Genomic DNA, 17281 nt, shown 5'->3' with positions numbered 1-17281 from the left:
CTTCCTGTACTCAAACCACACAAAAAGATCAACACTTATATAATTACCGTGTTTCATTATGTTGCGCTTGGCCACGTGCCGGGATCCCATCGGTAACCTCTTCTAATCAAGAGTACCATTCGGAATGAAGATATTTAGAGAGTGTTAAGAGCGGCACTTGTCAGGCGCTGCTGTTTATTCAGACTACAGTGGTAGACTACCTAAGAGTGACAATGAGACCCTGTCTGGACTTGCCCTCTAGCCGATGATTGGACCAACTGGCTTTCCTACCAGATCAACTAGGGCCTCAATCAAGGCAGCAGAAAGTGTGATTGAACCCCTCAGATCTAGGAGGGAAGACACCACGTTGCTGGTCTTGCACTGGCTTGGCCCCTTCCTACCATTCATGATATCCTTTAACCACGCCAGAGCCTTTCCAGCCCCAATGATAGCGAGTGAACCATGCTCTGAGAGCAAGTCTCTATCATACTGAACCTTGGTACCGCCAGAGCAGTAGAACTTGACAAGATCGTCAGTGTCCTTGATAGGGCTGACTTCATCCTGAATGGACTTGTAAATGAACAGAGGGATGCTGGGGTTGTGTTTGCCGAGAGCATTCTCGTCTAGAATGCCTTTGGCGGGTTCTTCTGTCAAGATAGCAGGATCTTTGAGCATTCCCACTACATCCTGTCCCAAGAACGAAAGAATATCGGCCACGAAGCATTGCTTCCCAACAGCGTCGAATTTAGCCTTGTACTCTGGCTTCACAGCAGCATCAAGTCCTAGTTTGAGGATCGGGTATTGCTTAGTGAGTCCGATCATACCGGGAGGGATGATACCAGCCAAAGGCCCCTTGTTGATACTCTTGATCACAGATGTGATGTTGGGTACAGTGCCACCGAGAGCAGCACCAGCGATGCGAAGCTCTGGAGCATAAGACTGCTGAAGCTCTGCAGCTGCAGCTGACGCGATACTGCCACCAGAGTATCCCCACATTCCGACGGTGGGGTTCTTGGAGATGCCGGTGAAGTTGGCAGAGTTGATGGCAGCTCTGATTCCGTCGAGCGTGGCATATCCAGCAAGCTTGTTTGCCAGATAGGCTGCGTCGGGACCTTCATGGTCTGGAGCAACAACAACCCATCCCTGCTCAAGAGCTGCTTCCATCAGCAAAAGCTCTGCTTGGGTGACGATGGTTCCAAGGGGTCCGCCGGTGGCAGAAGCGAATTGTAGGGCATACGAAGGAGCACAGCCGGCATAAGCTGCATCTTCAGCGACCTGGTATGAAAGGACCTTTGTGAAGTCGGCTTTGTACGGGACCAGGACGGTGAGGACAGTGGAGAGCGCCTTGCCAAAGTTGTCATTGGTTCTGTAGGAGATCTGCCAGGTGTCCTTTAGGTTGACAGGAGATACACCGAATGCAGCAATGGGCGAAGGTGGCTTGCGATAGTCGATGATGGTGCCGGGGGGATAGTCATTGATGTTATCAGGGACCTTGTAGAAAGAATCTTCGGTGGGGAGGATAGGCTGCTGTCGCTCCTGGACGGGGACAGACAGGCCTAGAGTGGAGAATGCCGCCACCGACAGCAGGATGAAACGAGGAAACATGACTGAAGCGATTGGACTTGGCTGGACTGGAAGTTAGTCAACAGTGGTTTGATGCAAGCGCCACAGTGATGTCAATTGATAGATCTTTTGATTGATGCCTCTATCCTAAAGATCAGGATATTAAGTATAGTTAAATAGACATTTTTGTTTGCTACCCCAGATCAGTGCTCCGTCACACCATGTGAATCCTCGGACGAAGCGATTCAGCTTAGCCTTACTCAGAGTGTCTTAATCCTGTGCAGTGTGACATTTACCCTCCACTACGGCTTTGGGCGCTAACGAGCCGCTACTTTGGACTTGGGGGGGTATAAATGGCGATCCCTTCCCTGCCCGGTTGTTCGTCCTCGGCTTGCACGGGGATTGCAAACTCCGCCTTAGCGTCTATGTAGCCCCAAGCATCACGAGCTTCAGATCAAAATGTGCGGGGCGCATACCCTAGATTAAGCTCAGGTAGCTAATAAGACTCCATTTACTGAGTACAATCTTGTTGCTCACGCTCTTCCCTATTTGTCAGAGAACAAATGCATCACTGTTGATTCATGGTACGACAGCTATACACCCTCGCTCTGCCAGAGCTCCTCAATAGCATCCTCGGCATCATACCCATAGGCCCAAATCTGAGTTACGGGGTCACTCCACTGATTTGTGCTCTCAACAAATGGCCGCCCTTCCACCTCAGCCCTCATTCCAAGATCCCTAGCCTGTTGTAGGGGGCCGTCTGGAAAGTGCCACAGCTTCCCGTTTACTAAGCTTGCAGACTGCATGCCGTAACTTCGACTCATTCTTTCCTTCTCAAAGACTCGCAGGGCTGTTGCGATTTGGTCCTTGTGCTTGATCTTTGAGATTGCCGTGGCTAGAGCAGCGCCGTCTTCTACGGCCATTGCGGCACCTTGGGACATGTAGGGTACCATTGCATGAGCAGCGTCTCCAAGAATCAGAAGCTTTTGACTTCTTGAGATCCAGGTTTGGAGACGGCTGCCGCTCATCAGCGGCCATTTGAGAGTACTCTTGATCATCTTGATCACCTTGAACAGCCTAATGATATTTAGTATCTATCGCTGCATGTGGATAGTGAGTGACTTACTTTGGATCCCAGTCTTTGAATGAGTCTTGCATATCACGGATTGCATTCTCGGCATTCCATGTACTCGGCGACGAATGGTCCACATGAGACAAGACCATGTTGAAAGAGTTGCCTCCAGCGATACAGTAGGTCATGACATGTCGGTCTTCCCCAATCCTTAAACGGTCAACATTAGCTGCACTGCCGAAGACATGTCACACGTACCAGATGTTGATCCCAGGCTTCTCGAGTAACCAGGCTGTGTCTTCATCCTGCTTCATCTCCTCTGTGTTTACTGTAGCGCGATAAGCCGCAAAACCAGTCTTTTGCGGCGGCAGGTCTGAGCCACCGAGAACAACTGATCGAGCTTGTGACTTGACGCCGTCTGCCGCGATGACCAGATCGGCACGGTATTCACGACCATCATAAGTCTTTGCGGAAGGAATTGACTCGTCGTAGTCGATGACCCTGCTGTCTGTCACAATCTTTACTCCAAGGTCTTCTGCTCGTCGACAAAGGGCGCGATGAAAGTCTGCACGATGTATGACATAATAAGGTGCGCCGTATCTGTCTTCAAAGTCTGGGGAGAGTCTTGTATATGCAATCGGATCGCCGTTCGCCCATCTTCGAAACGTCATGCTGTCTGGCTTCACGGCATATTGCTCGATATATGGACCGAGACCCCACTTAAGTAGCAATCTGCCAGAATTCGAAGGGATTTGGATACCAGCACCAACCTAGAGCATACACGTCGATCAACAGTCAGAGTATTGCATTATGGATAACTACATACCTCACCCAGGGTAGCTGCCTGCTCCAAGACCGTAACCTCGTGGCCCTTGCGAGCAAGCGCAACAGCAGTGGCTAAGCCCCCAAGTCCTGCACCGACAATCAAGATCTGAAGCTTGACTTGAGGGTCGGGAAGATGGCCATTGCCGTTAGCATGCTCGGCAGTTTGATGGAGTCTCTCCAGAAGATTAACGGATCGTGAAGGATATGCCGTAGCCTATTGGAGTGAGACATTGACTCGTTTCAGTGGAGGGCGAGTATACACGTACCGGCTGAGTAATCTTGTTCTTGGCCATTGTTGTTTTGGTCACATGTATCTTTTGGACTCTTGAAACTGCCTGCTCCTCGAATGATGTACTTGTAAGTAAATTGTCAGCAATGCACAGACGAATTATGTAGTTTTGTGCTGTGTTCGGTAACCTGAGGGGCGGGTGTCGCGGGAACGTTTCCCGATAGTGCCCCGAAGACTATGACACCGCAGCATCTGCCGATTTACCAGCAATAAAGCTTGTTACCTTGGCAATCATTGATTGATAATCACATCAATCTTTCTGAAGTATATTTACGATACAATAGGTAAGGTCATCAAGGGGTCAAATTCAAAGCCACAGATTGATAGACGCAATCCCCAGCAGCCTGTCACAATTACCATCAACTGAACTTCACTCAACCTCATATATATCCAAGACATTAATCAAAATGGCGCCTTCTGCAGTCACAGCATCCGGCAATGGTCAGGCCATTGGCGACGTCACTCCTGCCAAGTCACTTAACACATCTGAGGAGCTTGTTGAAGCCCTCAAAAGTACCAACACTGCTCCTCTCTGGGCTCAGATGACACGCCTGAACCCTCCAGCACCCAATCCTCAAACCATTCCCTATGTCTGGTCATATGACAAGATCAAGCCATACTTGCTCAAGGCTGGTCAGCTTATCACTGAGAAGCAAGCTGAGCGTCGCGTCCTGATGCTTGGGAACCCTGCAAGAGGTGAGCCGAGCAGCACATTTCCCCGCCCCCGGAGTTTGTACTGATCTTTTTGGCTTAGCCGCACCATACACAACTGATACCCTGTATGCTGGACTTCAGCTGGTGCAGCCCAAGGAAACAGCACCTGCGCACAGACACACTGCCTTCGCTTGCAGGTTTATCATCGAAGGCACTGGCGGCTTCACTGCAGTTCATGGCAAGAGAGTGCCTATGAAGCCTCGTGATGTCATTGTCACTCCCACCTGGAACTGGCATGATCACGGAAAGAAGGGCGCTGATGAGGAGGGTGGAGATGATAAACCCGTCATCTGGCTTGATGGTCTTGACCTCCCCAGCTTCATCCACTTCCCTGTTCATTTCGTCGAGCATCATACAGCTGCGCGATACCCAGCTGAAGATTTCGAAGAGTCCGATATTGTCTACCCATGGAGCAAGATGCAGCCCAAGCTAGATGCCAGCCCAGACGAATGGGTCTCGGAGCCGTATCTGAAGCCTAGTGGAGCTGAGAGTAAGTGCTGACATTGACGACCCTTGGGCTTCAGCTAACATCATCACACAGTTGGTCGTATCATTGGCGCCTCAGCTGAGAGACTTAACCCAGGTGCCAAGTCGCCCGAGATCCAAGAGACAAGCTCTGCTGTGTACCATGTCATTGAAGGTTCCGGTTCCACTCAAGTCGGAGACAAAGTCCTTCAATGGAAGCAGGGTGATACGTTTTGCATCCCCACTTGGCACAAGTATCAGCATCATGCAGACGACAACAGTAAGGTTTATCTCTATAGGTTTGATGACAAGCCGATGCTAAGGGCTTTGGGCTTTTACCGCGTGGCGGGAGTTGATGTTGAGACTTATGTCTCTGAATGAGAAGCTAGGTAGTCTTGTTTGCGCATGTATCATGAGGGAATGGAGGCAGCAATAATATAGGCTCCCAAATAAAACAATCGTTCATTTGAGTAAGATATATCTTGGGATTAACCAAGAGTAAGATGTTAAAGTAAGGTTATGCTCTTGGTGCTCTTGGTACGATTGAGTATCTTGTCAATCTTTGTATGTGAATATGAGAATAGCCTCTCTTTAGTTGGCCAAGCTCTGGCACCAGTTCAGGACCTTCTTTGCAATCAAGATTTCATTATCTCTAACCATACAAGCCGCAATGGAGCCCGATGTACATGGCACTAGCCGCCTGCCACAACTCCGATCCCGCCGCCTACTTTCTTTTGTCGCTCAACCTCTTGCGTAACCCTCAGTCACTTTCTGATGGTGCATCACGTCTCACAATGTTAGACTTTCGGATGGGCTGGTCCTAAACAGAGCAACGGGACCTCACTACCGACTTTAGTATGCGTTTGACAGGTGATAATCCGGTGTCTAGCCAATCGCCTGGAGAATAGGCGGGCATCCGACGTTGCCCCTAACGCCGGACTATACTGATTGGCGCATCCGCGCCCGAGGCTACGAATTATTGTTGCTTGACGTGTTCCCGGAAACCTTCTGTTAGTCCATACTACAAGTAATACGATATTTCGCCAAAATGATACTCAGTTTCCGATATCGCCTTCCGGATGTCGTAAATTCCACTGAAGCTCTTTCAGAAACAATGGCAGACTCAACTATTGACCAGCCTGTGATTCGCAATGGATCACAAGGTTATCGTGTTCCCCTGCTTATCAACGATTCTCCAGTTTTAAGAGAGGATGATACTTCACGACATCAGTCCTTTGAAGGAGGGTATTTCCAGGGCGCTGATCTATCTGATTGCGCGGCTGCTGTGGAGAGTTGTAGCAAAGCATTCTTGACTTGGTCCACAACTTCTCCGACCCATAGGCGCCGTCTTCTCTTGCGTTTGGCACTGGTACCGAACTTCCTTGACTACCTTGATAGCCATGACTAATAAGTAAAAATTTAGGTACTCAAGAACCATCAGGATGAGGCTCGAAATATTATGAAGTCAGAGATACACTGCAACGATGAATGGGCTTCCATTGGTGTTACCACCAGCATCGATCTGATCGAACAGACTTCGTATCTCCTGACGGCCGGTAGCATGAGCGGCAGCATCCCACATACCCAACCTGAAGGGTCATACGGCTTAGTGTTTACTCGTCCTTTGGGAGTTATTCTGGGTATTGCTCCTTGGAACTCGCCTCTCTTCTTGGCCCTTCGAGCGGTTATTGCCCCACTGGCTGTTGGAAACACCGTTATTCTCAAGGTAAGAATCACGTTCCCGATGCTCGGTGATAACATACTAATCTCGGCCAACTCTAGGGATCTGAGCTTAGTCCTCGGATACATCACTTCGTCGCCGGGTTGTTCGCAAAAGCTGGCTTCCCTCCAGGCGTCGTCAACTTCATCCTTCATCGACCTCAAGATGCCCCTGAGGTAGTTAATTATCTCATCCGAGACCCTGCTGTCAGAAAGGTCAACTTCACTGGCTCAACGCCAGTTGGGCGCAGTATTGCTGAGCAAGCGGGACGGGCTCTGAAGCCGGTATTGCTGGAACTTGGTGGCAAGAACTGCTGCATCGTCCTGAAGGACGCAGACATTGGTCGTGCAGCAGAAGCAGCTCTTGCAGGAGCATCACTAAATGTGAGCTTTGTTTCTACTCCTTCTAGTCACTCACTAATCAATTCTGTGCACAAAGGGCGGACAGATATGCATGTCTACAGATCTTGTCCTCGTGGAAAAGGATGTCGTAGATGAGTTTCGTGCCGAGCTTACAAAACAGCTACAAAGCAGGAATGGGTCCGCGTATCGACTTGTTGGACCAAAGAGCCACGCGCGAGTACAAGCTTTGGTCTCCGATGCAGAAGCCAAGGGATCTTCTGTAAACTCTTCTACGGACCACCAAACCGACTCAAAGTTGATACCCATTACGATCCTCGATAATATCAACAGCTCTATGGACTTCTTACGCACAGAGAGTTTCGGTCCCTGTCTTGGAATCGTCGCGGTCTCTGACGGGGACGAGGCGGTCAAGATTGTCAACGATAGTGATTACGGGCTGTCTGGTGCGATATGGACACGGAATCAGTACGCAGCTTTGGAAATGGCGCGTCGTCTTCAAGTTGGAGCGGTGCATATCAACTCGTCTACTGTTCATGATGAAGCGACTTTGCCTCATGGAGGAACGAAGCAGAGTGGATTTGGAAGATTTGGTGCGGAATGGGGGCTGAAGGAGTTTGTTGAGACGCAGACGGTTATCATGCACCCGTGATTATATCACTTACTGAGCTCTATATCAATTGCATTTTCTTCAATCGGCCTCAAATATCACAACACATAACCACGTAGTTAAATCGAAATTGTAGTCTAGAGACCTTCAATGGTATAGATACCTAATAATCCTTGGGTAATTGTGTGAGTAGCTGGTAAGTGCCTAGATTGGGCTGATGAGGGCGTCATTTTCGGCCGATAGACCTGATAACTGATGCTTACTCGATGCGCCTTCTCGTACGTAATACTCATTGTCTTTGAGTATCATCACGAACAGCACTGGCTGCTAGCACCTCTATTATCCGCTGTGACGGTACGTCGAATACTGTCTCCCGACCTACCCGTGCACTCGGCCTACGGGCATCCCACTCATAATTGCCACTTCCGTTAGGTCAGATACACGAGTATCCGTATCCAAGCCTAAGATAACGGCAGACCCCGCGGAATTCAAGGCACAACGTTCAACAAGCGAGATGAGGTCCCCGTGGGATTCGTTTAGTCGGCCATCCCGCAAGAATGTGAAGCTTTTGAGTCATGTAAAACGCGTCACGCTTTGCTTGAAGCGATGAGATCGTGCGGGGTAGACTCTGGGGTAAGAGCTGGATCTTTTCCGGGGATCGGGGCAAAGACGGGAGACAGCGTCTCACTGCCGGAAGCATCCTGGCACGAGGCTTGGTCTAGACCAGCACAGGGCGATGGCCAGTGATAAGCGAAGGCATAAAGGATTGAGGCTCGAACCCTGTGAGCAACTCCTTTTCTGGTATCAGTTTCATCAATTGTCATCAACACAATAGTCAGTCATCAAGTGTGCTACGAGGACCGCGTACTCGACAATGTCTATCTCTCCTTTTGTAAGAGCACCTCTAGTCACAGGTTCAATTGAGATCACGAATGCTAATGGAACGCGACTAATAGCAATGGCCGCTCTGGTGGCGTATATGCGTTCTGCTGAACGTCAGCTTCTACAATCTTCTCGGCAATGCCTGGGCTGCTGGCCTTTCTCCCGTCTTTGGATTAATTATTCAGGAGCTGCACTGCACGCAAGATCAGGCTTCTAACTTGCCAACGTATGCTCTGCTGGCTCTTGGACTCTCTGTGCGTTATCCACCGTCTTATCCCTGATTGATCTCTTGATTTGCTGACCCTTTCAGAATCTCTTCGCTCTCCCGCTATCACTACTCATCGGAAAGCGCTACACCGTCCTCGGTTCGCTCGTCATCTTTATCGCGTGTAACATTTGGTCCGGCGAAGCGAGTGATTACTACTCCCTTCGAAACTCACGCATCGTTGGTGGATTGGCTGGTGGTCTCGTCGAGGCTCTTGGTCCCATCATCGTAGCTGAGACGTTTCCCACTCATCAGCTTGGAAGAGCCATGGTCGTCTACGTTGGCTTCCTCGCTGCTGGCTCCGCGATCGGTCCAATGGTCGCTGGTGCAGTTGGAGTCAGTCTGGGGAGCTGGAGGTGGTACCTGAGGATTCTGACCATCGCGACTGGCCTGAATCTGTTTGGTTCCATCTTGATGCTTCCTGAGACAACCCACGATATCGAAGAGCTGGACGCGGCTCAACCCAGACCTGGAACCTTGCCAGTCGCCGAGCCGAAACCTACGAGCACCTCGGTCGAAGATATCTGCATCTCATCACCGGCCGGAACTACAACTGGAGAGATCTCTCCTGCCAGCTTCAGAAAGGAGTACATTTCGAGGTCCTTTAGCAGCGAGTTTCTGCCGATGAAGTGGAAGGAAATGGGTCTATCACTGGTCCGGCCGCTGCAGCTGCTCATGGCACCTCAAGTCCTAGTCACCGTCTACATTTTTGGCCTAACCATTGGCTGGACTGTCATCATCTCCATCCTCATCGCCATCACCTACGCTCAACCTCCTTTGTTGTGGAATTCGCGTTCGATTGGTCTACTCAACGTCGGTTCTCTTATCGGTCTTCTTATTGGCCTCCCCGTTGGTGGTTACCTCGCAGACCTTCTCTTCATTCGCTCAACAAAGGGACGCACCCAGGAGCCTAATCCTAGGAGTAGACTGCCAATGATGCTTGTCGGAGGAATTGCCAGCCCTCTTGGCTGCATTATCCTCGGCCATGGACTTCAAAACCCTGTCCACTGGATCGTTGTCTGCGTCGGATGGAGTCTCCTCGCATTTGGCTTGACAGGATCGGCCAATGTCCTGCTTACTTATTCGGTCAACACTATGCCTTCGCGAGCAGGAGATATCGGTGTCCTTGTAAATGTCATGAAGAATTGCTTGGCCTTTGGCGTATCCTACTCGGCCATCAGTTGGATGAACGGTATGGGCCCATTGAAGCAGTTCGCAACTATGGCTGGTCTTCTCTGGCTTGGTTACTTTCTGGTGATTCCGGTTTGGGTTTGGAGCAAGTCTATTGTCCGCAGGAGCGCTGTTTATGCTCGGTAGAAGCTTGTGAGGAGTTTGTTACACTGTTTAGTTAGCTTTTGGTGCAACTCAATCAACTTTTATACTAACTTGACATTTTCGGGGTCCTGGCTACCCACGTCACGACCTCTGACGGATGAAAAAGACGACATTCACACGCGTGCCACTCGACCATAAACAGCACGGAATAACATCATTCATCACAGCAAAACCCTGTATCGGCTTGAATCTGCGTAATGAACTGATCGAATAGTACAAATAGAATAATCATTTCATCAATAGAAGCAGTCCGACTCTCCGACGATGAGAAAACGCCCTGTAAAAAGCCTGACAAGATGCCAAGTCGCGTGTTTACCCTACATCCTTAAGCCGCTGTGAGAAATGCTTCCGCTTTGACCAATTGAGTACCTCGACCCGCAAGCAAAAACTGGGCTAACCAAATCCAGCTGCCAAGCGAATCAGATCGACGCACAGCCACAGATTGTGTTCTATATATAAAACCAAGACCAGAGCACTGTGAGACGATTGATCTTGCAATCCAATGTCGCAGACATGCGCCTTCATATACACAATAGATCTATCATAACCATGCCCTTTTCGACTGTCTACGAAGATCCTTGGACAAGGTCTCCGATTGACTTGGCCGACGCTGCTGTTGTGAGCTCACATCCTGTTGTTTTGTGCAATGGATCCAAAGCTCATTCCTTATCGATAGCAACACCTTGAACTGATCGAGACATTTCTGAAGCTCCTCCAACACCTCAGTGATGCGGATGGAAGCATAAGTGATGAGACATTGGCATATTCAGAATGGCGCTATGCTATGTATATTCGTTTCATCGACCTGCGAGGCTTTTGCCCAAATGACCACCCGCCTCCATGGTAGGCTCTGTGCCTTTGCGATACGATCGTCCGACTGATAATAATAGGGATGTCGCACTTATCATGTATCTGCACATGCTGTCCCCTTCGCGCTTTCATCAATACATATACGATAACCGTAACCGCAACTTTAATGGCATCTTTGGCTTGGAACATCGGCATTTTCCTATGACTAGATTGCTGACCGGTGAATGGTGTCCCAGACGGACAAAGAATGCTTGGGATGAGTGTAGTAAGATGAGTTCGTCTGGCTCCGAGTGCTGTGGCTCTAACCTACCGTATCAACTATGGTCCTCTGCACCATGGAAGCCGAAAAGATTCTCCATTCTGGGAAGCAGGGCAGATCGACCACCATGTTCGGACAGAAAATGGATAACGCCGACTGGTAAAAGACTCGAAGACATACCCAAAGACCAACAAGGCAAAGTCATCCTAATGCACCAATGGGATCGGTGCCGCACAAATGTACACGAGCAAGGCTACAAGGTCTGGGACCTCCAATCATACGCAGCAATACGAACTTGCAGGGTAGAGGAAAGATGCAGGAGTCAAAGCCAGCATGAACAGTTCAATGAGACATGCATGCTGAAGCCATGGCCATGTTTGCAGGATCTTCGAGCAGACCTCGAGCAACAAGTGTCTTTCTGGAAGGTTATACAACGAGCCAAGGACTCGGCGCCCGGGTTTGGCGACAGGTTGAAGAACTCAGTGGGAGACTACGAAGACCTTCTCGGCCTTCTGGGCAGTATACTTCCAAAGAGTGAGACGGATGGCTCATACAAGTCCAAGCTCGACCCTAAGCCAGCGAAGCCGTCGCGTCACCCAAGCTCACGACCCTCTCGAATTATTCCCCCGACACTTGAGATTGATCTTCTATGGCAGACTCATCGTTTGTTCCCAGCGAGTTACTGGGTTTGGTCGGCTGAGAAGGCAGACTGGGTCCTCGATAGAGTACGCACCGCGAATACCCAGGCGGCAGGTACACTGCTTCAACATACAAGACAATTATGGAATTCGAAGTATACATCGGAGCTGGAAAGGGGAGTATCAGTGGAGGAGACGTTGATGGATTACGTGCCTGACATAGTGAAGCATGCCGCTGCCAACGTGGAGAGGACTGATCTAAGAACTCTGCTCTTGGGTCGTGATGCACGGAAACAGAGACGGGTTATTAGAAGGGGTCGAGGGGACGATATATCTGGCGGTGGAGGAGCGGGTGACTATGGAGGGTCTGGGGGATGTGATGGAGGCGGCGGTGGTGATGGTGGCGGAGGCGGCGAATAGGGAACGATGGAACGGCCAATGTTCAAGATTGTGAAAGTGGGAATTGGAATGAAATTGAACTGATAGAGTCGATTACAAATTGTAGCAACAGGGGAAAATAGATATGAGGGAGGCAGGAGTAGAGCTGTAGAAGTGGGAAGCAATAGAAAATAAAGGGGAAAAAAGAGGCTGGGTGTGCGTCCTAGTGGACTGATCCGTTACGACCTTATACTGATGGCAAGGACTGTCAGCGAAAGCTTGGTGCAACTTCACGACACGTGGAGCTACCAAGATGCCGCAATCCTCTCACTGTGAAATTGCCACGGCGACGATCTACTGCTAGCGGTCTGACGAGACCAGCTGCGTACGGAATACTCGGATGCACTGGACTGCCTAATGACAACTATTCGTCCTGGCATCTTGACGTCAATGGCATGGATCATTGCCATATGCTTGCACAGCTCAATTTGCGCCCGTTGCTTGACACTAAAATGGTCTAGGAAGACTTGGCAATGAGGGAATTATTGACTTCTCCAGGTGAGGAGATCATGCTCCGACAATATTGAGGGGGATTCGTATTGCAAAAATGGCGCGTGGGAATGGGGTTTGTTGGGGTAGCGAGACACCAGTTGGAGTCTAGAAAAGTCGAGACGAAAACCCCGCACTTCTCCGCCTGCTCCGCCTGAGTTTAATTCAAGCTTATTCCAGGTGCACGGCTGTTCACTTGTCGCAGTGACCAAGAGATGCATTCTTATTCGTTATTCAAGGTCCTTCATCACCCTTCTAAGGCCAGACTATTTGTTCTAGCGTGTTGCAGCGGCCGTTGTCTCCCTGCGCCTCGGGGGTTGAATTGGGGCTCGGACGTCCGAGGTCTCCAATGGATCAACAACATTCTGCTACACTATGACATCTTCGCAATCAAGCGCGGGAAAAGACGGAATTCAATGTCCACTGTTGTCGTGTCCTCGTATGTGGGTTGACAGCCACAACCTTGACCTTGTGGGCAGCACCCAGCTACGGAGAAGTCTATTGCCCCACGGGGTAGAATGGTGGAGGAACGATGGAATCTTACAAGAACTGGGGCATAATGGGGCGCTCCATACGGATACAATACTGGAGACCGACCGTCGGTATTGTAAGTGCGATCAAACTCGCCGAAAAGTATAGATAAAAGGGTCCCTGCACAACTCGTAGGAGATTCTTTGGCCCAAGATACCTCACTACCTATCTGAGAGGCAGTGGTATCGCTTTTCAGTCAGAACCCCTTCGACCTCTTGTATTGAAGTCAGTCAATTGCAATCGCCATGGCAGATCTTGAGAAGCCGTTCCCAATTGAGACTGAAAAGGTCGACAACACAACCATCGAATACGAGCGAGCTCAGCTTCTGGCTCATCTACCAGACCCTGACGCTGGAAAAACGTTGGAAGAGCGTCGAGCTATTGTAAGTACAATCACGGACGCACTGATACCAAGAAACGACTTAGCTGACGGGCAAAACAGGAAAAGAAGCTTATGTGGAGGGTAGATCTGGCCCTTATCCCGTGGCTATCCTTCCTCTACCTCTTATCCTTCCTTGACCGTACCAATATCGGAAATGCACGCCTGGCTGGTCTCGAACTCGATCTTGGGATGGTCAAAGGGGACTACAATAATGCATTGACGATTTTCTTCGTCTCGTATGCTGTCGTCGAACCTGCAACAAATGCTCTGCTCAAGAAGATCACGCCACGGTTATTCTTCACCCTTATCATTCTAACATGGGGACTGATAATGACTCTTATGGGGCTTGTTACCAACGTAAAGGGCTTGCTGGCTGCTCGGTTCTTCCTCGGTATGGCCGAAGCCGGACTCTTCCCCGGAGTCAACTATTACCTCTCTTGCTGGTACAAGAGCTCTGAAATCGGCATCCGGTCTTCTATTTTTTTCTCGGCAGCTGCACTAGCAGGCTCCTTTGGCGGTTTGCTTGCTGCAGTCATTGCGAAAATGGATGGAATTGGCGGGAAACCTGGTTGGGCTTGGATCTTTATCTTGGAGGGCCTTGCTACTGTGGTGGCTGGACTGGCGTGCTGGTGGCTCGTCTTTGATTGGCCAGCAACAGCGAGCTTCCTGAGTCCTGACGACCAGATCCGAGTCCAACGTCGCTTGATCATGGACCGACAAGGTCGAACTGCCGAGGATTTCGACAAGAGACACATGTTTGCTGCTTTGAAGGACTGGAAAACATATGGATACATGCTTATCTATATGGGCTGTCTTACACCTCTATACGCCTTCTCCCTGTTTCTCCCGACCATCATTGCTGGCATGGGGCATTCGGGCACAAAAGCCCAGCTTCTCTCTGTGCCCCCTTATGCAGTCGCAGCAGCTCTTACCATTTGCGTGGGATTCTACGGTGACAGGACCCGACAGCGAGGTTACTGTAACATCGCCATCGTTTTGCTTGGTATTGCTGGTTTTGCTATGCTCATAGCGACGTCCAACCCCACAGTGCAGTACGTCGGCGTCTTCCTCGGCGCAGCAGGCATTTACCCCACCGTTCCGAACACTCTCTCCTGGTTGAACAATAACACCGAGGGTTCGCTCAAACGCGCTTTTGTGCTGGGAGTAGTGGTTGGCTGGGGCAATCTGAATGGCGTGGTATCCTCAAACATCTACTTGCTTCGCGAAAAGCCCCGTTACTATACGGGGCATGGGGTTGTCTTTGGCTATCTGGTGGTTTTCTTGCTTGGTGGTTCTATCTTGATGCATCTGGGACTTCGCAAGATGAACAGAGATCGCAGCCTTGGCAAGATGGATGCCAAATGGGACAGCTTGTCAGATGAACAGAAGTGGGTTCGAGGTGACCTGCGACCTGACTTCAAATACACCCTATAGACCAGATAGTATTATATAGTTGATGTCACTTAGCCATTATATACCAAAGTCCTGACGTCTGCTCAAGATTCTCTTCTTGACATCCTCAGGGTATCCGTTCTCAAAATCACAAGTCACCCAGCCTTGCTTCCCTTCATACTCTTCTGGCAACAAGCAATTGGCCACAACCTTTCCTCCCGTGAGCTTTGTCCCAGGCCCGTGCGACATATACGGCACGAGTGGGTAGGCAGGTACATCCTCAAAATGGAACTCATCCATTGCTGGTCTACATCTCGTTGCAAAAGCCCAAGTAACATCATTCATGTCGAATGGATTGATATCCTCCCCTACAACAAGCAAGCGGTGGATCTGCATACCGCACTTGGTGCGGAACACAAGGTCTCCTATCTTGGTGCAGAAGTCCTTGGCGTTCGTTTTCATTTCGGCTAGCTTCTTGCGGTCTACTTGCACAGCTGCCCAGATAACCTGCGTCTCGAACAAGGCAAAGACTTGGGTCACTGGCAAATTGTGCTGCTGGAGCAAGTGCCGTATCTCAGCAGAGGCAAGCGTTCCAATCATGGTTTGCGTCTCATCTGGACCCAGGTTCGCGCGTCCAGGTACACAAACTGGTAGAATTGGGTTGTTGCGATGAGTGATTGCTTTGACAGTATATAGAGGCTGCTGAGAGTTTTCATCGAGAAAGCTGTAGCCGTGCATCTCGCCGAATGGACCCTCTTTGGCAGTATCTGTGATAGAAATGGTCCCCTCTAACACGATCTCGCTAGTCGCGGGTACGTACATGTCGTTGGTTTCGCACTTGACCAGCTCTAATGGTGAACCACAGAGTGCCCCGACGTATTCGGATTCCGAGACACCAGCTGGTAGGGGCATACTGGCCGCCATGGTTGCTATAGGCGGGGCTCCCAAAGCGATGGCATACGGGACGTCTTTGCCGGTCTTTTTCCATTGTTCGAAGATTCTGGCGATATGCTGTGGCTTCATGATGAGCCCGACCATGCGCGTCTTATCATAAACCATCGCGCGTGCGATGGACCAATTTGTCCATGGCTCTGTTGGATGTGGTATGACGTTAATCCCCAACGTCTGGATGTAGTTCCCCCCATCGGCCTTGTTCAAAAGAGGAGCTGGCAACTTGGTGAGATCGACATCATCACCTATGACGATGTTTTCTTTGCAAGGCCCAGTAGAAACATGAACTGGAGGCAGTGGCCTTTCTCCCTTTGCCGACAGCATCTTGTCAATGACATCTGTGACGCCAGCGTCTTTTGGAAGTGCGAGATGCTGTGCAAGACGTCGGTAAGGATATTCAGGGTCACTAGAGAAACCACCTGGCGCACCGAGGATGCGAAAGAGGCCTTCTTTTGCGCCCTTCACATTATGGAACAACGGAGCCTTGGAACGTAGTTCATATGCCAGCCGAATGGCAGCTGCGACTTCGAGTTTGGGATCGACTTCAGAAGTGATGTCGGCTAAGTCGTTATCCTCTCGCAAAGTGTCCACAAAGGCCCGGAAGTCAAGGTGCGTGGGAGTGGAAGTCCTGCCTGCTGAAAGTGGCCTGCGCGATGCGCGGCTCGCCAGGAGCTTGTTTGTCAAGGAAGGTCGAAATCGTTGCATCATGGTCACTGAATATTCAATGGATGACAGTTCAAGATTTTACCTTCATGACCGGTCCTCCAGGTCGTTGTCCATCTATGAGTTTAAGTGGGTGAAGCATTGTCGGCCGCCTCGTACCACATCTGGAAATGCGCTGTAGTCAGCTTTAGCAAGCATGTTATTAAGCACTACTGCAGCGATCTGTCATCTCGTAGCAAGCCACAATGTAACAATCTTATCTCGATCGCGAAGCCGTACCGATTATCCGAAATCACACCACTACAAAGGTCCAATCGTTTCATCGTCCTCGTCCCTCTATCCTGCTCGGGCTCCGTCCTTAATCATACCAGCCCGGCGATTTTAAAATCCAGTCGTCGGAAGTGTCTATATAGAAAAATCAGGTAATTTATTGGTGAGCGGGAATTTCTGATCCGTCATGGCCGGTGGACTTAGAAGGCGACCTGTCGAAGTCAATTGTCGGCAAGATCCTCGACAGGCTAGGTTGGATTGCTTTGGCTAATAAAGTGTCCTGGGTCTTGACAGAGGAGGTTCGAGATAAAGAACACTAATGCAAATTTCGTATAAAAGTAGGACTGTGAGATGTGGCGTTTGCCTGGAGCCTTGTAAAT

The 17281-nt window shown here is 50.0% G+C and overlaps 8 protein-coding genes across 8 annotated transcripts; 5 read left to right on the top strand and 3 right to left on the bottom strand.

Annotated features, from left to right (window-relative positions):
* Nucleotides 1-237: 237 nt before the first annotated feature.
* Nucleotides 238-1584, bottom strand: FVEG_03398 (hypothetical protein; the record flags this gene model as incomplete). The annotated part of the gene is made up of 1 exon (XM_018891014.1): nt 238-1584. The coding sequence occupies one exon, from the start codon at nt 1582-1584 to the stop codon at nt 238-240; it is 1347 nt and encodes a 448-aa protein (XP_018747447.1).
* Nucleotides 1585-2135: 551 nt separating this feature from the next.
* FVEG_03399 (salicylate hydroxylase) lies at nt 2136-3732 on the bottom strand (the record flags this gene model as incomplete). The annotated part of the gene is made up of 5 exons (XM_018891015.1): nt 2136-2619; nt 2669-2824; nt 2867-3384; nt 3441-3653; nt 3706-3732. The coding sequence occupies 5 exons, from the start codon at nt 3730-3732 to the stop codon at nt 2136-2138; spliced, it is 1398 nt and encodes a 465-aa protein (XP_018747448.1).
* Nucleotides 3733-4135: 403 nt separating this feature from the next.
* Nucleotides 4136-5288, top strand: FVEG_03400 (gentisate 1,2-dioxygenase; the record flags this gene model as incomplete). Its single annotated transcript, XM_018891016.1, has 3 exons — nt 4136-4424; nt 4483-4932; nt 4984-5288. 3 exons carry the CDS (start codon nt 4136-4138, stop codon nt 5286-5288), a joined length of 1044 nt encoding a protein of 347 aa, XP_018747449.1.
* A 733-nt stretch (nt 5289-6021) lies between these two features.
* On the top strand, nt 6022-7638 carry FVEG_03401 (hypothetical protein; the record flags this gene model as incomplete). The annotated part of the gene is made up of 4 exons (XM_018891017.1): nt 6022-6276; nt 6331-6633; nt 6690-7010; nt 7066-7638. 4 exons carry the CDS (start codon nt 6022-6024, stop codon nt 7636-7638), a joined length of 1452 nt encoding a protein of 483 aa, XP_018747450.1.
* Nucleotides 7639-8470: 832 nt separating this feature from the next.
* FVEG_03402 (hypothetical protein) lies at nt 8471-10060 on the top strand (the record flags this gene model as incomplete). The annotated part of the gene is made up of 3 exons (XM_018891018.1): nt 8471-8488; nt 8553-8732; nt 8789-10060. 3 exons carry the CDS (start codon nt 8471-8473, stop codon nt 10058-10060), a joined length of 1470 nt encoding a protein of 489 aa, XP_018747451.1.
* Nucleotides 10061-10627: 567 nt separating this feature from the next.
* On the top strand, nt 10628-12205 carry FVEG_03403 (hypothetical protein; the record flags this gene model as incomplete). Its single annotated transcript, XM_018891019.1, has 3 exons — nt 10628-10696; nt 10755-10921; nt 10969-12205. 3 exons carry the CDS (start codon nt 10628-10630, stop codon nt 12203-12205), a joined length of 1473 nt encoding a protein of 490 aa, XP_018747452.1.
* A 1283-nt stretch (nt 12206-13488) lies between these two features.
* FVEG_03404 (hypothetical protein) lies at nt 13489-15059 on the top strand (the record flags this gene model as incomplete). The annotated part of the gene is made up of 2 exons (XM_018891020.1): nt 13489-13626; nt 13686-15059. 2 exons carry the CDS (start codon nt 13489-13491, stop codon nt 15057-15059), a joined length of 1512 nt encoding a protein of 503 aa, XP_018747453.1.
* Nucleotides 15060-15095: 36 nt separating this feature from the next.
* Nucleotides 15096-16676, bottom strand: FVEG_03405 (hypothetical protein; the record flags this gene model as incomplete). The annotated part of the gene is made up of 1 exon (XM_018891021.1): nt 15096-16676. The coding sequence occupies one exon, from the start codon at nt 16674-16676 to the stop codon at nt 15096-15098; it is 1581 nt and encodes a 526-aa protein (XP_018747454.1).
* Nucleotides 16677-17281: the final 605 nt, after the last annotated feature.

This window comes from Fusarium verticillioides, chromosome 5, assembly GCF_000149555.1.
Source record: "Fusarium verticillioides 7600 chromosome 5, whole genome shotgun sequence".
Taxonomy (NCBI): Eukaryota; Fungi; Ascomycota; class Sordariomycetes; order Hypocreales; family Nectriaceae; genus Fusarium; species Fusarium verticillioides.
Note: the sequence above shows the minus strand (reverse complement) of the source record. Positions and strands in the feature narration are given on the sequence as shown.